The sequence below is a fragment of the Thunnus thynnus genome, chromosome 18 (genome assembly GCF_963924715.1).
Source record: "Thunnus thynnus chromosome 18, fThuThy2.1, whole genome shotgun sequence".
NCBI lineage: Eukaryota > Metazoa > Chordata > Actinopteri > Scombriformes > Scombridae > Thunnus > Thunnus thynnus.
Window position 1 is genome coordinate 26,330,815 of NC_089534.1, and position 26,613 is coordinate 26,357,427.

The 26,613-nt window shown below is 42.0% G+C and overlaps 1 protein-coding gene across 5 annotated transcripts in view; it reads right to left on the reverse strand.

Annotated features, from left to right (window-relative positions):
• Positions 1 to 26,613, reverse strand: part of tab2 (TGF-beta activated kinase 1 (MAP3K7) binding protein 2) — a 43,271-nt gene that overhangs the window by 7,970 nt on the left and 8,688 nt on the right. For 4 of the 5 annotated variants that reach the window (XM_067571927.1, XM_067571925.1, XM_067571929.1 and 1 more), the window contains exons 2-3: positions 3,400 to 3,590; positions 1,452 to 3,120 (exon numbers count right to left, since the gene is read on the reverse strand). In XM_067571927.1, the coding sequence (XP_067428028.1) occupies positions 1,452 to 3,120; positions 3,400 to 3,501 (1,771 nt within the window). In that variant the 5' untranslated portion in view covers positions 3,502 to 3,590. The remainder of the gene's footprint in view (positions 1 to 1,451; positions 3,121 to 3,399; positions 3,591 to 26,613) is intronic. The other variant, XM_067571926.1, reaches the window with a different exon arrangement.

Here is a 26,613-nt window from a genome sequence, read left to right on the forward strand (position 1 = left end):
AGTTATGCGTAAAAAAAAAAAAGAAAGACACAAAAGAAATCCAGCAGGAGTGTTAGCAGAATCAGGGGGTAATGTCTTTTGGCACCAGGTGTTGTGTGTTGTTTGGTTGGGAAATCAGCAAATTAGACTCAACTGACTTGTTGGTGTGATTGTCACTGGCAAGTCACAACCGGATCTTCCAAAAAAAAAAAAAAAAAAAAAAGTTATGCAACTACAGTAATGTTATTCTCCTGCCAAACAGTAACAGGTCTGGCATGACTGGTGACCGGTGATGTTTAACACATTAATGTTTAAATCTAACAGTTATGTGGTGACAGGTGTGTCTTTATCTGGTACAGATTTGATTGTGATTCAGCCAAGCACAACAACAGTGATCAGCACACATTTTTTTTTTTTTTTTTTAAATCCAATGCAGATAAAACATGAGGAAACAGGGCTGATGAGGGTCAGCAGCAGAGGCAGCATGCCCAGTGCTGGTAGTCACTGCAGTATAAGAGCCACAGCCGGTGACTCACACGTAATACAGTCAAAAGCCCAAAAAAGGAAACACCAGTGTGCTCTGACACGTTTGACTCACACTACAGAATCCGCTGGTCTCGGGGGCCGTCGGAGCAAACACAGCATTTAGTGTGGACGACTCACACTAGCGTCATCGTACCGGCCCTCACCGCACCTTTGCTTTTATCTACCTCACGGAGATGGACGTGGAGAAGCGTTGTTTCCACGCTGACTGAACGTTAGTGACAGCATGTGTACACAGTTTGGCTCGAGGAATACGTTACAGTCAATGTTATGGAAAGAGACCTTTAAAAATCACACAGCATACTTTATAGTAAAATTACCTTCTTGGCAGGGAGCAATGGAAAAAGCATTTAGGCCTACTGCTGGTAGCAAAAAAAACTGTATACTATTATTTATTGTTAAAATGGGGCTAAAACAGGTCTTTTAGCCTCATTACTGCACACAAGATGGCTGTAGAGGAAGTGCACTCTTAAGCCACTTGACATTTTGCTTAACAACCAATTAAAAGTGAAGCACACAGCTCTAACAAGAAATCAGAAGCCTTTCTGAAGGAGGAATTAGTGCAAACTATTTTTGGACATTTTTGTCTGTTTGTTTCCAAGCTCTGGGCTTTGACTAATTAACTGAAGGGTATATTTGCAAGTGTGTGGGCATAAGAGTTGATCTGTAAAAAAAAAAATGGCTTCCAGGAATTACGGAAACTGCAAAAGACTGATGACACCACTATGCAGCTGTTATGTCAAGTATTGTGAAAATAATCAAAACAGGAAATGCACTTTGTATAAAACAGTTTAAAGGGTTTGTGAAGACTTTATTTATATAACACTACTGAGTATGAACCTAAATACTTTTCTAGAGGATTTATTTATGTTGAATTCCTGTCATATAAAGACAGGATTATGATCACAGTGATACTCAGCATTGCTCACCTTGTGTGTACGCTGCATCATCAGAGCCCATGCTGAGTCTGCGAGGTTCACTCGGCCTCTCCCTGTGTGGCGACAGTGGGTCTGAGAGATGGAGGGGGTCTGGCTCCACAAAGTGGTGGTCTGGGGGTAGGCTGAGGAGGTTGTTGGGCTCAAAAGTAGGGGACACGACTCCAGGGGACACCGCTGGGGGCTTATTGGGGGACACGGTGATTTTAAAAGTGTATTTGGTGTTGGGCTGAGTCACCACCACACGAGGAGAGGAAGCCGTGCCCCCCCCTCCCACAGAGGCACGGGACTTAGGTGGATGGTGGTGGATATAGGCGGGGCCCATGCTCACTTGGCCCCCCATGTTCCTGGCCCCTGCGGGTCCCTGCAAGGGAGGGTTGGCTGAGATGTAGACTGTGGGAGGGTTCCTACCCCCACTGTCGTCGCTGGAGGCATTGGCAGAAATGTAAAACTTGGGCTGGGAGCGGGAGCCGGCTGAGGCCACAACGGCCTCCTCAGAGGGAGTGATAGCAGCAGTAGGTGGGCTGGCAGAGATGTAAACAGTGGGCTGGCTGCGGCTCAGACCCGGGCCTCCAATGGAGAGAGGAGTGGTGGGGACAGTAGCCACCCCGGTTGAAGAGGAGGAAGAGGAAGGGCAGGAGGACGGAGTGGATGAGGAACGGGGCCCGCTGCTCGTCCGCAGCACGGCTGTTGTGGAGTTGCTCCTCTGAGGAGATTCAAGTTTGATCTCTATCTGATTCTTCCGTGGGCCGGTGGAGATGTTCTGGATGTTGTACTGGCTGATGGTAGACAGGGAGGTGGCAGAGGAGGAAGAAGAGCATGAGGAGACGCCGGAGGAAGTGGCCTGGCTTCCAGTCGGAAGGATAGAGGGCGCCTGGGGGTTTGTGGGGGAGCTGATTGGCATGTAGACGTGAGAGGTCTGGTGGCCCTGGATCTGTGAGGTATGTGAGGAGGAGGCGTGCTGAGGGCCTGACCAGGAGCCAGACAAGGAGGAGGGGTGTGAGATCTGGTAGATCTGCTGCTGGGGCTGGGAGGTAGGGCTGTACTGGGCCCTGCCTCCCTGCTGCTGGTTCTGCCGGGTCGTACCGGACTGGCTTACATAGGGCCGTATGTAGATAGAGTTACCCTGTGGACTGTTTAGGCCCGGTTGAGGCCCGCCATGTATGTGCAAAGAAGTAGGGGTGTTGCGGCCTGTCTGGATATTAGGGGCTAGCGTCACGGTAATGGGGTTGAAGCGTGGTGTCTGCTGGGCACCAATGGTCGTTCCTTTGACACCCAGAGGGTAGAGTCCAAGGTGCTGTGGAGGCTGCGGTTTGCGCGTGGGCTCCATCACACTGAATACATTGAGGCTGGAGGGCACCTGCACTGGGGCTGATTGGGGCTCCTGCTGAAAGAAGTCACTGTTGGGGGCCTGGCCTGTCTGGAGGGGCCCGTCACTCAGGCTATGGGCCAGAGTCCGGCTGCCGTTCATTCTCAGGCCGTCCCGAACCGGGGCCACATGCACATTCTGAGACTGCAGGCCCAGGTTCAGCTGGGTCATGTGATTACGGAGCCTGATGAAGCTGGGGTCGTCAGAGAAGCTGAGGTTTCCTTCTTCACTGTACAAGTAGCCCGGACTGACCTGGGACAAGTATTCACAGCAGGCGTCTAGATTGTTGTTGTTCTGAGGGGAAGACAGAGAGAGGGAAGAAGCTTACTGTGCAACATTCATGCTTCAGATGAGACTGAGATACTAACATTGATTCTTTAAACACAAAGTTTCATATCACACCATCAAATCACACATACTGTATAGCTAAACTGACATAATTATGGTTTAGTCATGTAATATAATTTCAGTCCACTAGTAGTAATATTTTGGACATTTATTGCTTAGAACTCGTATGTATGCACGTATGTAGACATCAGTTTATCTTGTGTCGGAGGTTTCGAACCCGCTTACCTGCAGAACACACTGGGAGACAACACCCTCTGGTACTTCAGGGAACTTCTGGCGCAGGTCATGCAAAACCTGAGTGTCAATCTGGTGGCTTCCCTGGGCCATTCGTATGTTGCCAGGTCAGGACCGCTTGTTCTGTTCAGCGCACTGGGGCGTCAGTCGTGGCAGCAAACCGCCTTCATCTTGAACATCTTCTGAATTTAAATAAACAAAGAAAGAAAAAAAAAAGAGGAAAAAAGTCTGATATGAAAAACAAACTTCTCTCCATATGATATGTGTAAAAACATAAAGATACCCACAGAAGCCAAACTCTCACTAGTGAATACAAGCTGGGAAGCTTCGCATAGTCATATGAGCTGGAGAAATCTGTGTTTTGTTAAAATTCAATGAAAAAGTAAGCATGTCCAAGTGGCGGGGAAGGAGAAAATGTGGTCTATCGCAACTTCACTCTACAAGACATCCGTCAGACATTTGAGGTTGTCTATTTCATTATGCCTGGGAGCTTTCAAAACAACATTTCAGAGATCCTCAATGAGAATAGACGGCATTCATTTCATAAGCCCTCCTCCCCACAAAGCTCCTTAATAAAAGAGTAGCAGAGGGAGGAAACCACCTCTGACTGACTACTGAGAAAACCAGCCTTTCCGACTGATCTTAACGTCAACATTCACTTATTAAGTACAGAAGGGGGCCGAACAGTAGTCTGGTCTGGAGAGGCAAAGCTCCATATAACAGTCTGTTAAGCTCCGACGTAAGGCAGCTCTGCAGAACAGTTGATTCCAGAGAATCACCGTTTTATTTCTGACACTGCAGCAAAAACAACACAGAGCTTCGGGGCCATATACTGTTTGCCCCCAACTCTCTCACACAAATAAATCTGAGGGATAATTATTTCATTTTTTCTTAAATTACCCAGAACCAAAAACCCACAAAAGTCATAACCACCTACTCGCTGCACATACAATGGGACTTGCTAATGGTTTTGGAGCTAATGTTTGAGAGCACGACATTGGTGGGGCTGTGTGGATGTGTGCAGCATTTTCCTTTGTGCTCCATGTTGCCCAATAGGACACTGGGGATGGCTTATGATCAAAATAAGACAACAATGACACTTCAAAAATGTAATAACAAAAAAAAATTCATAACTCATCACATCAAAACTCACTCAAGGCATACTAAACTCCATGCTCACATGTGGAACTCTCTCCAAACTGTTACACTACTGCTAGAGAATTAGGAAGCTGCCACTGCTTTGCCTCAGTTATTAATTATTTAATAACTCCAGGGGCACCGGGGGGGGGCCAAAGTCCCTCTGCTTTGCCCAAGTTCCCCTTTGTTCAGTCCGCTTTCCACCCCTTTCACACCGGAGCGAAGGCTTCAAATCAGGGCTTGCCAGTGTGTGAATGCCACCTGAGCTGTGTTTAATGTTGGACCAACAATGCTCACATTGCTTCTTTATGGTGTGAAAGGATTAGATGATTAATTACTCAGCTGATCTGGCAGAGCCGGCTACATGTTGTAATAAAGTCATTGAAATGCTGTTGAAACCACACCATGAGTAAACTCATAAATTGTCATCTTTCAACCAAATGTGTCGACCAGTTTTTCATCCTTACTGGGATGCACTGTTACCAGCAGCTCCGACACCAAGAACAGTAGTGGCAATCCACATGTCTCTGGTTCATTATACTGAGGGGTGTTTCTAATATTTAGTCTACCCCCATCGAAGTTGGTGGGCTGGACAAAATATTAGAAACACTGCTCAGTATACAAATTAAACAGCTCCACAAACTGCAGCTCTGAAATGACCATAATGCTGAAATAACACCTCTCTAAAACTGTTTCTACAAAATAAAGGTCGAATCCATTGCAGGGCTGACATACTAGACTGCATTATTTTAGCTAGGTGTACATAGGAGCGGACAATTAATTGAAAAGTTACCAAAACAGACATTATGACTCCAACTGATTGAATCTCAGTCACGTCAGTATGCTCGATAAGTTCAGTTATTCATACAGGCTGCCGCATGAAAGGACAAAGATTAAGTTAACCATATAGGGCAAACTCCATAACCTGTCACCCTGTTGCGGGGGTCAAGGCAGTCTATTCAATAAGATATACTTTATTAATAGTTACAAAGGTGTACATGTCAATTAATCATTGATTTCAGGTGACGTAGTCCAGCCCTTGATGTGCAAAATAAACTTGTAACTGAATGTTTCAAATGTAGGCTGATGAAAAAAAAATGAGTGGCTGGTAGGGTGTTCACAGACAGTTGTGCTTGGCTGTTTCCCATCCTTGTTATATGCATAAGCTACACTCATACCTGGGGCCTGGCCAAGGCAACCACATTATTCTACTGCTAGCCACTGTGTAACTCGCACTGGAGCAGCTGGGGCCTTGCTAAACTGCAGTTGTGTCTCATTCACTTCTTGGACTCAGATTTTAAACAGCTAGTCCGGGAATATAATACGTCAAACCCTCAGGTACAGACAGGCTCACCTCTCCAACCAGTACTCTACTACTTTTGGGGACTAGAAACACAGACAAGAGTGATGTGGAACAGAACAGTCATGAGAAGTCGAAAGTGTAAGTGCATGACAGCCATGTCCTGTGTTATCCCACGCTTTTCTTCTAACCACACTCTTTCGAAACATCTTCCTGTGGGAGGTTCAGATATGCCATTCAAAACACTGCGACACATGAAGCACGCCCTGCTCCGCTCTGTGCCGATCAGTGCAGTGTGATGCAGAGTGAAGGAACATGTTAAAAGTCTCTTGACGGTTATCTTAATAATACCTCAGAGAAAGTGAAATCTGAGGTCTGAAATAATGCAGAACGTACTTTACAGGCACTTGAACACACTTATTTAATGATGAGGAAAAGTCAACCATGTGTGTCAAAACTCACTGGCCTTTCATTTCTGCTGAGAAGACAAAGTATTTAACTAAGCAGCTGTCTTATCTAAACTATGAGGATGTGTAATATAACTGAAAAGTTGTAAATTGGCTTTGCAAAACAACCGCCTAACTGATAACAGAAGGAGGAGCTCCTTGGCTACTGTCGGTAGCCAGGCACCAGCTGCAAGGAGGAGTGAGACCTGTACTACAAGGTTACTGATTCATAGAGCTCTTGTTTAACCTCAGTGAATTACAACTGGCATAAGGCAGAAAAGGCCACGCTTTCCTCAGAGATTAAAAAAAAAAAAAAAAAGGGTGATCAAGGTGGATGCCTTTGCATTTCAATGTAAAATGACAATTCCTTGTCTGTCACAAAAGTGTCAAATCTTTGAAAGTTTCACTATTTATTTCAATCAAGCTTTGTGAGAAATATCCGAATAATAAACTATTAGACCAGCTCTAAAACCAACTATCAGTCAATGCTTGCCTTTGTCTTTTGCAATAGAAGGAAATGGAAAGTTTTGCAATTATGCCACCAGACTGTGGAATTCATTTTGTGTGTGTGTCAAAAAAGAAGCACAAAACACAGCACGGAGAGCTTCTAAATGCAAACCAGAGGAAAACAGTTTGCCATATCTCAGATTACATGTTTAGAGCAAACCCTACTGCCTCAAGTAAAGCATTTTCCATCTCCTCCGGCAGATTAAGCTAATAAAGTCGACAGAAAATGAAGCCTTTAAAGTATCCAACTTCACCCACCACATAAGTTATCAGTATTAGTTACTACCTGTTTAATTTACAGGCCAAGAGGAGATGTCACTGCACAGAGCCGGAGAACAACAGTCCACCATTCAGGCTCTGCTTCAGGGGGCTGGGCAGCCCGACTGTTGTGGGAAAGGAAATTCACTACTTGGCAGCTGACCTAGTTACAGGTCAACAGTGTGGTTAGATTGTTTCCCGGCTTCAAAAACAAAAAAGGTCCACACCTCCTCACTGTACGTAATTATAGGGCTGCAGCCGGCCCATGCGAGGGGGGTGGCTCCAAGGGGGGCAGATTAGTCCTTGCTGTCCCTGGAGGCGCTGGTGGAACAGGCCCTCAGGCAGCGCTGCTCTGCCAGCAGAGATAGAGACAAAGCTTCTATTGCTGAGGCTGTTACTCACCATGCCAAAGCATCGACCCACAGCCCCACATTCATTTCTAGAGGTAGCAGCTCTGCCATACTCCATCAATGGGCTCATTCACTCTGCCAGAGTGAATGCACCTAAAAACGTCCAAATCAATTAAAGCCTAAATAAAATGTGGATAATAATCAAAAGGAGTTTTGGACAGAAATATCAGCCCGGCACCTGACGCTGTGGCTGGTGCGATAGCCAACACCAAACTGGTTTATGCAAACAAAGAGGCTACACATTACTGGGGACGAAAACACAAAGCAAAATGTCATTCTGTTCCATCTTCATCATGCAAAGACTGAAATGCTCTTATGATTTTCTGAGACAGTACTGATCTCCTCAAACCAGATCTTCCAAACAGTCTTCTGTGGTAGTTTGAATATGAAAAACATTAAATACAGTGTCCCATCTGAAAAACAATCAGAAACATCCTCTGCAGCTTTAAGGAGCAGCGCAGCAGCACTGCATGGAATGTCTAACTGCTGTGTCTTGGTCCAGCAAAATTTAAACAAATAAAGGGACTAATTGGCAGTGGACGCTGTTGAGGGCTGCTGGCAGGCGCCCCAGTCTTCCAAATAAGCAACGGACATGCTTGTGTGTGTGTGCTGCACACACTGACAGATGCACACATACACATTCATAAGAACTCTGCACTGTAGAACGCTATACACAACCAGCTACTGAAAGTGCTCAAAGGACCAACATCCAGTTGTGTGCAAAAGCCCTGATCTTGATTAATTATTCTCAAAACAGGAAACAAAGCTGATACTCTCCACCTAAGAAAGTAATGTTGCACCTGAGTAGCACATTTGTAAAACAGAGCTGCTAATAAGTACCATTCAAAATATCCAAGGACTATTTACACCAAAGAATGTAAAACATGCACTTGCAAAGAAACAAGAAAATTAAAGCTGATTATATATTGATAGATTAGATTTGCAGGACTAAACAATGTTGGAAGATGAATGATTTTTGCTAGGCTGTGGTGCAGACTGGTTTCAGCTGTGCAACTTGAAGCGATGTGGACCTCAGATTGCAGCCCCGATGGAAACAAGCGAACAGCAGTCCCACAGAGGGTCGGCTACACTTTCCTTCATGCCATTCTTTCTTCATTTTTCTGTGAACTGCTCATATACACTCGTCGTTCTCGAAGAATGCGACTTGATTCATACATTTTTTTTTTTTTTTTTTTTTTTACATTTCATTCTGATTCAATGACTCTGAAGAACCACAGGCCTTACCTTTGCCTCCCACAGAGCGTAGGAACGCGAAGGCTTGCATGGAAACTTTACTGAGGAGACTAGTCTTAACAAAAGAGTTTTTCAAGTCATCACAAAAGCTGTGATACACCGAATCAAAGTGATTTCCCACCATATTAATGTCACGAGTCTGACTAAAATAAACTTGAAGATAAACGGCAATTATGTCATTACTGGAAACTTGAAACAGTTGTGCATCTTCAACAAGACTGTCTTAAAACATGCTGAAACTTCATCTTGAAAAGGTCAAGCCAAAGAGAGAGCATAAATCCAGAATCTTATTACCAGTTTATGTGCTCAGAATAAAAAAAAACAACACCACATTACTGAGATAAATATTTTTTAGACAAAAATATTTTCCGAATTAATCTAAATGCATCATGCTAGTGACACAGAATTTGCAACACATTTTCAGTACGTTAGGCCTGCACAGGGCGCTGTACAGTATGAGGCACTTCTTTTGTTCCAGGCAATGTCTCCAGAACAGAAACAAACCACACTTTATGTGCAGAACCCAAATTGCACTCAACTGTGCCATGAAGCCTGGGCCTCACAGTGCACACAAGAGCTGGGATCAACTCTGCAAGACAGCCTGTTCAACTTTTAGTTGCCCACTTTTCAAAACAGGGGTAAGAGAGTGTTTGTGTGCAAGTGTGTGTGTGTGTGTATGCGCATGTGCATAGTGATGGTGCTGGGGGAGTGTGTGTGTGTGTGTGTGTGTGTGCAGGAAATCAAAAATTCTTCAGCACCGCAGCCTGCAGCTGGTGGTTGATTGGAAGCAGGCAAGGGCACCAACTCCCCAGGTCGACCAACCCCTCCCAAGGAACTGTGGGAAACTGGGAGGTCTTAGAAACATGGAGGAGCGCCTCTCTTCTGGACTGTGTAGTCAATGCAACTATTGCCAGCTTTTTGTTTTTGTTTTATAAAGACTGTAAACAATGGTTTAAAAAAAAAAACTGCCTGGCTGGTTGTCTGTCTTGGCTGTATCAGAAGAAGAGGAGGAAAGGGAGGTATTTAGAGGTGGTAAGTAGGTGAAGCTGTCGGGCGCTTGCTGCAGCTTGCTTTCCTCTGTGTGTGTGTGTGTGTGTGTGTGTGTGTGTGTGTGCGTGCATCTGCGCTTGTTCAGGCTCAGACACTAGTTGACTCCCACCTCCCTCCCACTTTTTTGTCCTCTTCTCCTCCTCCCACCTCTTCAACCCAAAATTTCTGTGGGCAACAAAATGCTGAGCTCATCCAGCAGCTTCTCACAGTACAAATGTGTGTCTTCCATCATACAGCCTGACAGCTGCTTTCACCTGCAATCACCTCCACCACAAGCAAAACCTGCTCAGGTCTTTCATCAGTTAACAGGCCTGATCAAAGCTATAACTGAAGCACTGCTGTTGGCTGAGAACAGTGGTTCCCAACCTGGGGGCCTGGACCCCTCAAGGGGAGCACAATACACATGCAGGATAATTAACAATACAGGAAATAAGAGGAGGGGGGAAAACAACATATTCCTGACTTCTCTCATCTTTTTTTTTTGTTGTGACACATTAAGTAATTTACAAATTCACTCTTGAGAAGTGAACAAAATAATTACGATAATCCTTCACAATAACATATCAATTTTCCACTGCTGTGCTTTGACTTGTGAAACTTTACGCTGCATTATTTATGGTTTGGCACCTCTTATTAATCCAGGTAAAGTCAACTGAATAGTGACGGCTGAGATGACTTTTTAACATTTTAGAAACATGTAATTCCACCTGTTTTTACTGGTATTTTGTTAATTTATTTAACAGGAGCTTCCTTGTCTATTCTAACAGTAATGTTTTTTCCATTGTGGTCTGTATTTCTGGTTTCTGGTTTATCTTCTTTTTGGTGGCCTAACACCTGCAACAAGTAACCACATGGGAATAAAGGTCATTTCAAATGAATATACAAAGCTATAATTGTAAATAAAAACACTTTACATTCAATGTGTCTCACCAAAATGCACTGTGTGTGTGTGCACAATCTGTTTTCAAATGTTTTGAAACCTCCATTATTCATCTTGCGGTTTTTTTATTAACACATTATGACTAATAACTTTTGCTATGCATGACTGCATACTAATTTGCACATCCATTTTCATTTGTATTGCAAACACAGAATGTCTTTTTTTTACTTTTGAACAGGTAACTAAAGCGATTAGGTTGCACAACTATTTGACTTTGAGTATCACAACCTTTGGAGATGTAGAACTGCTGAAAACATTTCCAAACAAAAAAAAAGATAAAGAATGAGGTTAGTCTAGCCACCCCTCAGAGTGGATTTTTCTCTTCCTTCTTATTATAGACTCATGACATAATACTATCAACCATCTTCTGTCTCTAAGTCCACATATGGAAACAGATGACCAGAAGGTCAAGTATCCATAACCACACAAACAAGCTTATCTTCATGGAGCTGAGCCTTCTTCATGGTATGAAAAAGATGCAGAGTTAAGGCGGACGCATTTAAAGTCAAACATAATGCAAATGCAGAGTCAATAAAACATCCGTTCTACATTAGTGGAGTCACTGACTGAAAATTAGAATGAACACTGTACACCATGAAAGTGATTCTCAAGCATCTCTGCAAGGCTGATCATAAATAAAGCACCGCACAGGATGCATCAGTGCATATAATATGATCATGATAAGCCCTACTACTTTACTAAATATCTTAGTCATGAAGAGTAATTGGATCAATTTTAATCAAAGTGAAAAAAGTGATTTTAGGTATATTTTAAGAGATAGACAGATATGGACTTTTCTGACAAAATAATTTATGACTATGATAAATGTCTACACAGTTAGATTTATCAAATTATATTAACATCCAATCCTACTTCTTGCACTAGCATTACAGCCAGAAAACGGTTTATATTTATGTGAAACATCATAGGGATCTGACACTTTTGTTTTTATTGTATCCATCTATATTTCCCATTTCAAACAAATGACATCTTAATTTCAATACGGCTGAATTATCTACACAAACTAAAGCACTAAGTGATGTGTGGTTAACAGAGCGCTCTGTATTACTTCAGAAGTGAAAAGATTAAGGTCATAACATGCATCACACTGACATGCAGTAATGACAACATGTTCACCAGAATAACTGCCCTATAGTTGATCACAGGAGGCTCATTTAATACCACATCGGTGCCAGCGAGGCCACAAAGCAGGAAGACAAGCCACATAGCGAACAGTCAACAGATGAGCTATGAGAACGATCAGAAATAAATCTATAGCAGCGAAAAACTGAATGCCAGGCTGGATCTGCATAATTATATATAGCATTTTGATTTGGGATTTTCTTTCCTCAACAAGGATTTCTGAATCAGGATTATTTGTATTTCTAGCCATTCATTTTAGAGATGATAAGTTATAATTTCACAAAGAAGATTTCTTAAAGGGCTTTCTGAAATCTGCTGCAGATTAGGCTCAGAGAACATATTCTCTCCAAACGAGTTTGTTTGCAAATAAAAACCACCGCTATAATAACTTCTGTGAGGACGGACTGGCTCATTCTTTGGAAAAGAAAATGGTTTCAGAAGATGAGACAGAGGCTTGATATAAAGAATAAAGAATACAGGCCACATGGGAAAAACTGTAAAGGACACCAAAGCATCCTTACAAAATCCTGTCAAACAAAACCATCGCACAAAACATCATAACCACAAAGTCCTTTAAAACCAGACCCGGCTCCAAACATGCCCAAAGCACCTTGATCGTGTGTCAAAATAAAAGCAAGTAAACTACATGCCCTGCCCTGAGAGCTTTTGGCTGCAGTGTATTGCAATGTTAAGAAGACTATCCAAAAGCATGTCCTAATGGTGATGGTGACGGTCAGTGAGCTCACTGTTCAACTGACAAAACTGCTGTTTTCAAACTCAATTGTTGAGTTCTTGATCACAATATTTTAAAAAGTAAGAATTAAAGTAAAATGTGCAGCTGTTTAGTGAGAAGCTGTGCAACAATCCACCTCTGCAGCACAGCAGTTGTTTCTAAGGACCCTCCTCCCTGCTTTACTTTCCTTAGGCATTATATGACAGGACCACAGCTTGAGCTTAAAATAGAAACCTCAGCAACATGAAAAGCCTTATCCTAAACCACTAATCTTTTTGTTTGGCTTCTTTTAAGGAATTCTGAATCGAAAAAAAGAGGGTGTGATCATTCTACAAAGCAAAAATTAATAAGTGAAAGAAAAAGAAAGCACATAGCAATGACGGTCTCAACAGGGCATTCTGTAGTGTTTTTCCTTAAATCGTGGAAACATTAATTGCCAGCTGACAAGCCCCGACACAGACTCTCATTGAGCAGGTAGAGTATAATCTATAGGCTAAACTTTCAGGAAAGACAGGTTACATGATAGACTAGGTTTCCAAGCAATAATACAATCAGCAACACAGCAGTGTCCAAACCATGTGATCGTGTACATTACTTTCACACCTTATTGGGATAGCGTCCTTGGGAGGAGGCAAAAACTTTACAAACTGTTGGCATTCATTGCAAGCAGTGCAGTAGTCGTCCAGATGCCGCCACATGCCAAGAGGAGGGTGGAGATTTTACCCAACCAATCCAAGTCAAGACAATGAGAGAAAAAAAACCAGCAATGTAAACCTTTAAAATAAGTATATAAAGCAGTTGGATGCATGTCTGAGCACTTAATATCACAGGACAGCACAAAGTCAGCACAGTACAGCAGCAGGGCTCTGGCCTGACCAAACACTGAATAGCTGTTGGCTTTCTGCTCCATATATTGTTATTTATTATTCCCATCACTGCACGTCTGGTGGATCCTGTTGTGTTTGGACAGCTTCTAAGACAGCTTTTAGTTTGGTCCAGAGAGAACTCTTCAGACCCTCTTCCAAACAATGTGCTGCAACAACAAGGTGTGGAGCAGCAAACGCTGGGAAACAGCAGAACGCAGGATACAGAGGAGACAGATTCTGTTGTTGAGCATCAGGAAGGGGTGACAAGACAGATAAAGGCATTTTCCTGTGCCTTTACAACGTTGCTACATTCAGTGATGCATCTCCGAGTCACAAAAAGCCCCTGCTCTTCCTACTCCCTTAACCCAAACACGTTCAACCTACCCTAACCCTGCCCGTTCTGACAAATGTACACCACAGACAACGACCCAAATTGCCGATAAAAATGTCACAGTTCACAAATTTTTCTTTGAATGTGAATGAGTCATGGTTTGTGTTTTTGTGTTTTCATGGAAAAGCTACTGTTTCCTGAACAACAGGCACAATGATGGTTTAAAAAAAAAAAAAAAAAAAAAAAAAAAAAAAAGCCTCTACATGAGAAATAAATTCATTGCAAGGCTGAAACTGACAGTTATTTTCATTGGCAATTAATAATTACAAATTCTTTTCTCAATTAATCCATAAATCATTTGGACTATAAAACATCAGAAAATAATCATTTTTCCAGAGCTGTCTTTAAATATCTTGTTTTGTCTGACCAACAGCAAATATTACATTCTCAATGCAATAAAAACAGAGAAAAAAAAACAATTCCTCACTTTGAAGAAGCTGGAACCAGATAAAGTTTCATATGATTAATTGACTATTTAGGACAAGGATAAGCCCACTGTTTTCACTGTGCGCGGCTGTTGACACAGATATTACTGATAGATATTTTATTAAGTAATCATAGATATATTCCCACATTGAGCATTTAAAAACTGAATACGTTAATTATGAGCAGTTATGGTTTCCTTGAAACATAGCATTAACCACCATCATCATGTCAGATTAGGAATGTCTGCTAATGCTCATGTGCTTGTCTGCAGTTTTAGAAATAATGTTTCTTTCCCAGACCTGATTGAAGACTCAGTGTAAGAAAAACTGACCAGGCATAAGCTGACTGTTGGTAAATTTAGGTAATGGCAGGCAGGTTTATTGACTTTGCCTGTGGTTTTGGCAGTTAGCCGTCCATCGCAGGAAGGACTAACCCTGCCTTCATGTGTTTGCCCATAGCTCCCATTTAGCAGCTGTTAAGCAGTAAGTATACAGACGTAGCGGAAATTGTTGGTACCCTTGCACTTTATTAAAATAATGCACCATTTGCCCTGAACAGTGTTGAAATTAAAAGATAATTTATCATCAATGCCAGTGTTTCCCCTAGGTTGACTGGTTTGGGGTGGCGGCGGTGACCTGTTTAGCATTGTCAGGCTAACTCATTGTTGCTTCCAGCAGTTGGGGAAACAACAGACGTGACTTTTCTTGGTCTTGAGAAGCTGCAGCGTTTATTAACTGACACACTGTAGTCTGTGCTGTACATTTACTGTCAGACTGACAACTTACTGCTGACCTTTTCCTCTGCTGCGCTCGCCCTCTCACACTCGCTACGCACACACATTATGCACTGCCCTATTCCTTACAAGGAACTACGTTACCAAGAGTTTCCAAGGCAACGACACAGAGGTTGACTCACGTTTCGGAACAGCGCTGCACAGAGGCTCCCAAATGCTATTGATTTCCGAATTAATGGATATTTGATGTTATTTTTGGCATTAAAAAAAAATTTTTGGCCTGGTGGGGGATCTTGTTGGCCTGGCAGCCCTCCAGGCCTGTACTATTATAGAGGAAACACTGAATGCATGTCTATGTTTGGTTTGCAGTGGAACAAAACAAAAAAGTTGTAAGTAACTGAATTCATTCTTATTCTACAAAGACATTCTAAAATAGCTTGGACAAAATTATTGGTAAGTTGTAAGAAATAATTGATTAGTGATACTTTAAGCAGATTATTGTGCTTTAATTAGTATCGCAGGTGTTTTCAATCTTACAAATCACTCATGCAGCCAGTTAAAAGGAGAAAATTATTCACTCTGCTGCTTTGTGCCACTGTGTGCATCACATTAAACATGGAAAACAGAAGGAAAACTAGAGAGTGGTCTGAAGACATTAGAAAAAAGGTACTAGTCAAGCATGGTCAACGTAAAGGTTGCAAGACTATCTCCAAAGAGCTTGATGTTCCTGTGACCACTGTTGCCAATATTATTAAGAACTTTAAGGCCCATGGAACCGTAGCCAACATCTCTGGACGTGGTTGCAAGAGGAAAATTGGCTTGAGACTGAACAGAAGGATTGCTCGAATGGTCGAGAAAGAACCAAGGAAAACTTCAATACAGATCCAAGCTGATCTTTAAGTTCAAGGTACAATAGTTTCAAGTCACACCATCAGTCGCTGTCTGAATGAAAATGGGCTCCATGGTAGAAGAGCCAGGAAGACTCCACTTCTAAGAGGGAGACACAAAAAAGCTAGACTGGACTTTGCCAAAATGCATGTTGACAAGCCACAGTCCTTCTGGGAGAATGTGTAGAGATGATGAAGGAGACAGATGAAACAAAATTAGAGCTTTTTGATAAATCACACCAACTATGTTTACAGAAGAAAAAAATGAAGCCTTCAAAGAAAAGAACATGTCTACTGTGACACATGGAGGAGGCTCAGTGATGTTTTGGGGCTGTTTTGCTGCCTCAGGCACCGAGTGCCTTGAATCTGTGCAGGGCGCAATGAAATCACAAGACTATCAAGGCATTTTGGAGCAAAAATACGGCCTATTGTCAGAAAGCTGTGTCTTAGTCGCAGGTCATGGGTCTTCCAGCAGGATAATGACCCCAAACATTCATCAAAAAGCGTCCAAGAAGGGATGAGAAGAAAATGTTGGACCGTTCTAAAGTGGCCTGCTGTGAGTCCTGATCTGAATCCCATTGAACATCTGTGGAAAGAGCTGAAATTTGTGGTTTGGGAGACGGTACCCATCAAACCTGAGAGAACCAGAGCAGTTTGCTCACGAAGAGGCCGAACTACCAGTAGAGAAGTGGAGAAACCTTATTCAGAGTTATTCAGTGCCTCCAAAGGCTGCGCTACAAAATATTAAGTTAAGTACCAATATTTTGGCCATGCTACTTTCATTTGTTTTGTTTTTTTATTTTAAATAATATGTTAAGTTGTAAATCAAAAGGAAATTTATTCATTGTGAAATAAAGAATGATGGATACCACGTACTTGTCAGTTTCAACTTAAACCTGCAGTGTGGGACTTTTGTCTCCCCCTTCTGGCAGTGAGAGTAAATACAAAAACACTCCACCGTAGCCTACTCCATTGCTCTTGTTGCAGCTGTAAAACAGTGGATAAAAAGTTTTGAGCGTCACACAACCCCCAAGAAATGACTCGTTTCACTACCAGAATTTGATCCATTTGGTCCGATAACATTTCGATAGTGTAGAAAAGCTGCATGATTCAATTATTTTATCCCCATTCCCGTTAGCAGAGAGCTAACCAGAAGTTAGCCGCTCGGCTGGCGGAAGTCTCTGGTGTGCATTCAAATGGCCAGTGTGGAAATGTCGCCACTGACGTGAGATTTAAAAACTCTGCATACTGTGAAATACAGAGAGATTTACCTGGTGGTGATACACTTAATCAGCAATGTGTGAACTTATTTGGCAAGGGCTTGAATGTAACTGATGTTCATCAGTTCAGATTTAATTCAGAAAATTTGAGGTTTTTTTTTTTAAAAAGGGTCCCTTCAACTTTAAAAGTTGAAGGGTCCTTATATTTTCAGCCACGTCTGTAAAGCTATTGTGTTGTGTTGTGCTTCTGAGTCACAAACACAGAGGAGGTGGGGAGAATACAGAAGCTCTTCAATGGAAACTGTGCTTTTACTTACTGCAGCCTTTCAGTCAGGTGCAAATGAAAAAATTCTGTCAAGTTTAACAGATAGGTACAGCATGATTCAGAAACCTCTGTATCAAAATTACTTAGAAAACAGTCACGAGCAACTTCCTAGGTATAAACTTCTATTTCCAGTATTTCCAAACGCATGTGGAGGCAGGATTATTCTATGTTAAAATGGTGGTTTAACAGTTGACATGGTTATTAGATATCAAGATGCACAGGGAGCCAGGCCGTCGGACAAACAGAGGTGGTTCATTGTGAGCAGTGTTTGCACAGTGGAGCTCCGTTTTCACTGATCACTGCAACTGCAGTGGAGGAGCTCCCAAGTCTATCCACAACGAGTCATACAGTGACTCATGGACATGTGGCAGAGTGAACCTGCTGGCTGCTACCAAAAACAACTAAATACCAGCTGAGGAGTTAAGTGGAAGAAAGCAGTTGTACAAGCAGCCTGTGCACTACATGTACCAGGTACAAAACATTCACATTGAATGGCTTGCTCAACCTTTACTGCTTAGAACAACACAACTGCTCGTTTTTGTCACATCAGAGACAGACAGCAATAAATTGAAGGAAACCAAAGTTATGTGAAAACTGATCTGATACCAGCGAGGGTTGGGAGGACATGGACTGCGGCGGGGTGGTGGGCTAAAAAAAGGTTCAGAAACAGTTGTTTCTGATAGATTTTCCGCCAGGAGTTTCAAAAGCTGCTCAGCTTTACTGGCCATCTGCGTGGCAGCAGATTCCTCCACTACATGATTCACAATTACAGATTTTTTTGTCAGTTTAAGAGCCATGGTTACAACCTCTCATACCGCTCCTGCTGTTGGCTGCCTCATTAAGCTGTCTCAGCTTGGGAATTCATTGGGTTATCTTTAGCTTAGCATCAAACCCATACAAATCAGGTTGTGACAGAAGTTATCAGTTGAAGCTTTGGTGCTGTAGTAAGTATTTAAATTATGTACATCAGCAATTATGCAACAATAAAACTGGAGACACTTGATAAGTAGGCATTTTGTGGTTACAGCTAATTTCTTAAATCAATCAATCAATTAGATGCAATGCAATGTATCTGTCAGATTCAGGGGACAATGGTACTGCATATTGACTCTTTGGAGACTTCCGGAAGACTATTTGTGAACACAAAATGATGAGTAACATCTTCATAACAGTCTGGAGGTTGACTAATACCTGGTTTGTGGTCAGGTACCTTAACGGCCTTCCATGCCCTGTCCTTGAGATAACAAAGTTGCATACAAAAAGCCATAAATACCAGACATAACTTCCATGTCCATCCCATTCTACAGCCCCTCCTTCAAGAGGAAGTCTCACAACACACACACACACACACACACACACACACACACACCTATTTCTCCATGGTGCAACAATGCAGACATGCAAACAGAGCATGTCATCTCCCTCAAAGATCACACCCAATATTTCCTGCAAAACAAAACAGGTCTTTAGACGTTGAAATTGCACAGCACACACACACACACATTTGAATTTTTTTAAAACCAGTCTGCAAACACTGACTATCCTTTCCTTCTCTTTAAGCTTACACATTTAATCCTGGGTGCCGCTCAGGACAAGTGAGACTGAGCGGCTGCCTGGCCTTGAGATCATTCTGTAACTCATTAACTTTTCCACAGTTTATTCCATTAACTGAAAAAATATTTAGTGTGTAAAATGTCAGATATCCATCATAACCAGAGCCCCAATGATGTCTTTAAAATGCACATTGTCTGGGCAACTTCTAAAAACAAAGTATCCTCATATTTGAGTAAGCCATATCCATAGATTTTTACTTGATAAATAATATTTATCCTGTTTTACATCTTCTTGATGATTACCTGATTTATTACTCTATCAATCACTCTTGCTGTGCTTTAGAAGGCACTACCTTCATTTCCATTAGATATATTTTTAAGCTAGATGACCTGCATTTGTAAATACTTGCTTCATTCCCAGTACAATTACAGCTTTCTACTGTTCACTGTTCAAGTAGCTCTGAGCGCCTTGCTCAAGGGCACCTAAACTTAAGCTACTAAAAGGAAAGGAAAGCATTTTTCATTCGCTTCCCGCCTGAGACTCGACTGGCCTGGGATTCAAACAGGTGACCTTCTGGCTGACTGCAGCTAGAGCTTGGGTGGCAGCGCTGTCTCTCAACACTCACTGCGAGGCAATTGAACACAATGAGACGGCTTGCACTCAGGCGCTTAGCGATGACATGCCAAGTATGCACCAGCCAAATCTTCACCCTTTATTGCCTTACGAAATGCACTTACTGTATGTCATCATGCTCTTTGAAGCACACAGACAGCGGGACATTAGCAGCGATTCTTTCTTTGGTCAGCGCATTCCATCAGTTCGCTCCACCGCTAGTGGTGTTATCAGGTCCTTACACACAGGAGAAAAGGCTTCAAGAGGCTTTTAAATAACCACACCTACAACAGGTCCCTATTAGAGATGCTGTATTATCTTCTGTTTTAATGCCATCTCTTATATCTCTTAACAGATATAAGAAGTAAGGAAACATTTACTGATTCATCAGAAGGGATTCCTGCTTTTATCAAAAGCATGGTAGTTTCAAATATCTCCAGAGGGGGAAAAAAAAAAAATCAATATTAAACCGTTTTCAAAGTTGCTCTATTGTGATTCTGTAACATCCCGTTCTAATCAGCACAGTTCCATTCTTTCAAAACTTTTTTTGTGCTAAGAATATGTATTGGTGGTGGAGAAGCAGTTATCGATGCATCCCGGCTTCACTGTATTGCTGGACCTCCGTGTGCTTGGCTGAGGAGAAAACCCTCCGCCGGAAATGCTTCCCGCAGCTGTTAGGAGTATCATTCCCCACCTTGAGGCCAACCAAAAGACAAATAGCAGCCAAGTCACGTGACTCCTCTGCTGCTGAGATGCCATTCGGTCTTATTCCAGCCCTCTCAAAACATTCAAGTCATACTTGTCTCCCTCAGCGAGCAGGCCCTTTTCCCCTAAATCAGGCTAATTGGCTTGTAATACAAACTTGTCTAATATCATCACAACTATCAAAAAGTAGCTCAAGCCTTCTGTTATTGGTGATAAGCTTAGAGAGTCTATATTAAATGGATCACAAACCATTTCTCAGTACATCCCATGTGCAATGTTTTACTAACATAACAGAGCAAATCATTCCCATCAACACAAGGGACTACTTAGTGCATTTTTTAAGTCTGAGAATGTTGATCTATGAGGTGAATATTTGCTGAATAATTTAAAAGGAACAGTCTGACATTTTGGGAGATACGCAGGTTTTTTTTCTGCCTCACATCTCACAGAGAATTTCACATCAGTTTCATCTCTGCGTGTCCAGTAAAGTGATAGGCTACAGGTCTGGAACTGCTGGCATGGCTGTACCAAAAGTTAAAAAAAAAAAAAAAAAAAATGAATGAAAAATGAGACACGGTGGTTTTAAGAGTAGTCAGCGCTGGCCAACAGCTGCTGAGTGTGGTGAACGCAGCATCTCAAAAGTCCTGTCCTCATAGTGTGATATACCAGGTCAAACAACAAAACAAAGACAGGTGGCTCTTGATACATTTCTGACAGTTTGCCAACAAGATACAACATGTAAACCAGTTGTTTTGGAGTTGCTGGAAGGTGTGTTCACTTGTGTTGATGCTAGGCTAACAGTTTCCCCTTCTTCAAGTAGAGCGATTAATCGAATTTTACTTTCACTTACAATTTTGGCATCCAACGATCATGAAAACAAGGTAAACGAGATAAAACGATTATTGTGCCACATTCCGTTCTGCAACGATGCTCTTGTTTTGTCTTGTGTTAAAAATCCAGCGCACCACTTTCCTTTACAGCGGTGCACTTTCACCCAAACTCACTCTCAGCCAGGCTGTGGCATGTTTAGCTCAGCTCGAGCCAAGATGACAGAGAGAGAGCCTTTGGTCAACAGGAAAGGTAAAAATCGATTCAGCTGTTTGGAAACACTCTGGTTTCACTCTGATTTCAAGGAGTCCAAAGAGGAACAACAACTAATACTGTGCAAGATTTGTTACGCAGTGGTGTCTGCATCACAAGGCAATACGACCACATTGTTTAATAATCTGGAATCTAATCATAAAATGGTCTGTGAACAAACAATAAAGGAACAGAAAACAGAAAACATAAAGCCCCCTCCACTTCCTCCACTGCAACACAGTCATTGATTTAGAACATTCTCACTCCAGAGTCGTTTACGCCACCAGACATGGGGTATATTCTACAGCCCATGTTTTTAAATTACAGTCCGTCTCTTTTAATGCTTTTTTTTCCCTTATGTACTAAGAAAAATTAGTGAACTGCTCTCCATGTTTGCGGACAGTTTAATAAGAACGTCCTACTAGAAACACTGTTCAAATGGGAACCTTTTGTGTGTGTGGGGGGCCGCAAACGTTGTAACATTAAACATCAACAGTAAAAATAATAGAAAAGTCCAAACTAATAATAAGGATAGTGGAGGATAATTACAACACACCAGACATGACTTTGTCCTTCATTGCAACTATTTTGTAAAAACTTGGATATTGGTTTTGTTATTTAATGTTCATTTACTTTTCTTAATAAATCTGCATACATGCATGGACTCCTCACATGTCCAATATCAGCATAGACCAGCTAATATCTTTAAATGATAGCTTCTGTTGACATTATTCTTCTTATTCAGTACAGGAGATGAATTACAGTTAGAGCAGAGTTGATAGCAGAGGTGCAACTATTGTAGTAATTAAAAATGATAGTACATACTATGATATACACCATTAATATATGTAATTTATATTAAAATAGTGACTAAACTGTTAAAAAGACAAGTTTTTTTAAAAAAGTTCAATAAATGTGTGTTTCCAAAGTCATTGAGTAATCATGTTAAATAAGTGTGATATCAATATTGATCAAAATAATCGTAATTATGATTTTTGCAATAATTGAGTAGCCCTAGCTTCAAGTCTGTGCTAAGCTGAGCTAAACCTTTTTGAGCTTTTTCTGTACTGAACACAAAGTGAATACTCCTTTAAATAAAACCAAAAGCTGGAAAGTCAAACTATTTGTATCAGCCCCCGAACTGTCACTGAAAATCGAAGTTATGTTGTCACTATCTAATCTTCTACCATGAAAGGTCCTCTGCACAGGCTAGTAGAAATAGATTAATCAGCAGAAATAGCTTGTTTTAAAAAGGGAGCAGTAGGGAATGAAATGTGTTGTCTGTTATTCAGTTGAAAATGCAAATAGTAGGGGAAATTACAAGGGCTGTTGAGTTTTTGTTCCTAAACAAAGTATAGCCTGCAAAGTGAGATGTGGAAGCCAGATATCTTAACACCTGCCCAAGCAATCGTTGAGTCACAGGTAATGATCAACAGCTGTATTGGTTTTCCACAGATACTGTTATTTTGCACTATATAGCAGCAAACGTTTTACTTATTGCCAACTTTATGATACTTTAAGTGGCTCAATCAACCATCAATGCTCTATACTGCGGTATGGGCAAACTCATGTTGCCAGCTCACTTTTCCCACACACCCACAGTTGGCTCATGTGTGGCGGTTCAATGTGTGCAGGCAGTCATCGGCTGTGCTGATGCCTGCAGAGGACAGGAGGGACACAACACAGCACTGGTTCTGCCTAGACTGGCACCAACAGGTGTGCCTAGGAGGGTGCCAGCGCCGGCCTGACCTGATCCGCTGCACAGACAGCAGCCAAACACATACACACACATACACCAGAACCCAAGGCAGCACATTCCTCTAAGGAATACCACAGCAGAGTGGCTCTGTTATGACATCTCTAACCAGGAGCGGAGGAAGGCCAGTGGGTTTGGGAGGCCAAAGGGCACCATTGAAGAGAGGGAGGAAAAGTGTATGGGGGGTGGGGAAGAGGATGGGGGAAGGGTGTGGACTCAGCTAACCCAGGGATATCCCTGCACAGTGCACTACACTTCCCTTATTTAAATTCAAGAAGAGTTTCCACAGATCAGTAACTGAGAACAGGGAAACTATCAGAAACAATCCATACAAAGGGAGACTTTGGGCAGCTAGCAGAAAGTACAAAGCTTCCCCCTCTCTTCAGCTGATTCAACTTTTACAAGCTTATATCCAGCGCGTTCCTCTCTCCCTGCTAGATCTCTGATTAGTTATAGAAAGTTGTTTCTGCGGAAGAAAAAAAAAGCTGATCTGTTTGCATATTGCAGATCCAAGGGTGAAGGTCCCACAAGCTTTACTTGTGACTATGTTTGCACTGCTGTTGTGCAATCTCCAGTGGAGGGCAAAAAAGATTCCTCTCAAGTGTTACGGGAAGTAAGGCTTGTTTTCTTCATCCCGGACCTCAGGTGGTTATATCGGAGATGCAAAAGGTTGCAAAACACTGACAAATGAAAGGTCTAACTTAATAGACCACTACTGCTACAAGAATTTCATAGAGACCCACACAGGCAGTTGCCCTTGGCAAAGCTGAACCACAACAAACAAAGGCTTTTCAGCTGGGTGGACTCCGTTGTCCACCACACCCTGACAATATGTTTTCAGAGTGAGACAGCAAGGGAGCAAGGGAGTATGAGTGCCTGAGGCCCACGCTGTTACTGATAGGACATCAGATCAAAGCCCTTTCCCATCGTTAGAGAATACAAAAACCTGAGAGAGATGAAAGACCATAAGCAGACTGTGGGAGAAATGATGAAGGACAGAGCAGTCCCTGTATGGCATTTACAAACAGCACAGAATAAGACAAGCTTTCTGTGGTGCGTCTGTGAGGAAAAGTTAGAGGGAGTCAGAGGGTACGTGGGGCCAGAACCTGCCCACAGGATAAGCAGAGGAGTGATAAGGCAGCAGCCTGCGGTATCCATCCTGTAGAAAACAAGCAGCAGGGAGGTAAACTCACAATCTGCTTACTCACACTACATCAGTTCCTTGGATGCACTGCAAAATTATTCTCATTCAGTCTCACTTACTCACTCGGTTCACTATCACATAAGATTAAGAAAACTATCTGAGTGGTTGGAACCACAGAAGTGTGGCTTTTTTTCTTTAAAAAAAACAAACAAACTCATAGAGAGATTATCAAAATAGTTGCCAGTTAATTTTCTGTCAATCAATTGATCTACAAATCATTAGAGCGGTACATGTTTGATTTGAGCTTCAAGCAGAGTGATGTGAATAAGGGAGTTGACTAACTGCTTTGTTGCTTAACTGTTGAGGGACGTTGATGGGAACTTGGTATTGGTATTAATGAAAAAGCAACAGTAAGTAAGCAACAGTAATGAAAAAGATAACAGTAATGAGCTCAACCCCCCTTTCTTTAAGATAAATACAGCCAAACTGCACTTTCAATCTGTGGAGGCTCAAGCAGACATCACTGAGCACGCTCAGAGACGCAGTTCAGTACTCTGCTAGTTTGATGAGTTGAGAGAAATAAGCTATTGTTCAAAAATCATGCATTATTTGGTTCAGTAAGTTCTGTCCTATTTGGTTCCTGGTTGAAACCAAGGATGGGAAACTATGTGCATGGCTAAACACCACTACAAGTGAGAAAATATGTTATTTGTGATTTGGGTGAACTGACCCTTTAACTATCATAGAATTATTAATAATCCAATCAAACTCCAGTTTGCACCAACACATGTTTGTATTCCTAAAAGCTGTTTTAGTCTACTATTTGTTTCCTCTGCTGGTTTAAAAGTAACAGTATGTTAGAATTTTCAGAATTCCTCACTTAGACCTGTATTAAGAAAATTCTGAATTTATTCCAACAATATCTCATGTTTTCACAATGCTAACAAGCCACTTCTAATCCATGTGTAGAATAAATATAGGAGATTTGTTCCCATGTAATGTGACCAGCTACTGCTGAAAGGAAAAAGAATTGGTGGAATCCCTCCATGTCATAGTATCCGCCACTGTAATAAGCTTTAATATTAGGAAGCTGGAGTATGTTTCACAGACAAGCTGCACAAAAACCGGGACACTAACCTCCACCCAACCTCACACAAACCAATATACAGGTTGGGGATGTCACGTAAGGTCTGGAAACACTCTGGTAAAGATCAGTGTGTAGTCTCCTATTTATTTCAGAGCAGAGAAAAGACAGAAAGAGACTGTAATAAAGATTAAAGAGAGACAGGATAAGGAGGCAACAGGAGACCACACAAACCAGGTCAACATTCCTGCAATGACAGGCACATTGATGACGCTGCAGATATCTTAACTCCTCCTATCAGATTGTCAATCGTACAAAATACACATCCAGTCACACGTCTCAGAGAGGAGGCTGTGCTCATGTATCATACAGAAGGGATAACCAGGTACATGATTGTGTCTTTTTGTCTTTAAGTCTCACCACAAAGGAACCATGTTTACTATAAACTGCTATGAACAGTGTAGTCTTGTAACAGCAAACACAAATCTAATTCTTAAACAAACATTAGTGCTGCTTAGGCTTGGGCAGTATCACAGTAATGGTGTACCAGGGCATTTGGAAATCCCGAGAGTATGATTTTCAATACTGTCAAAAACACAGAGTTTACGAGGAGTACTTGAAGGCAGCATGTAATCCCCCCTCTAACCACAATGTGGGTTGCAATGGCAGAGTGGCGCTGTCCACATTTCCGCTCGTGGACTCCGCAAGAAGTGAAGACTGCAGAGGCGGTGATTCAAAGTTTATAATTTTGCTGAAAACTTTAGCCAAAATAAGAGACATTCGTGTCTTGTTATGTTTGTGGTGAATGATATTTATTAACTGATATTTATCTGCTTGCCTTCAGTCAGTTTTGTTCCTGACGTTTACTCAGCCGTTTCTCCGCTGCGGTACTGGATGATCATAACACTCGTAATGTATTTTCTAGGCAGCTGGAGGTTTGCAGGTCGGGTCAGGTTCAGGTGGTTGATTGACGCATATTTTTGCAGGTCGAATGATGCGGATTGGCTGTCATAACGGATTGGGTGGGCGCAGGTATTATAAAAATCCCCGGACCCGCACATCACCACCAGACAATGTCATACATGCTACAATGACTTCTATCATCAGTAGCTCAGCTTTTTTTGTTTGTTTTGTTTTGTTTCTTTCCACACAAATACCCTCATAATACTGGTGAAATCTCAGGAAGGTATGAAGGTATGAAAAAATAGATACCGTCCAAGCCTACTACCGCTCATAGGTGTAAT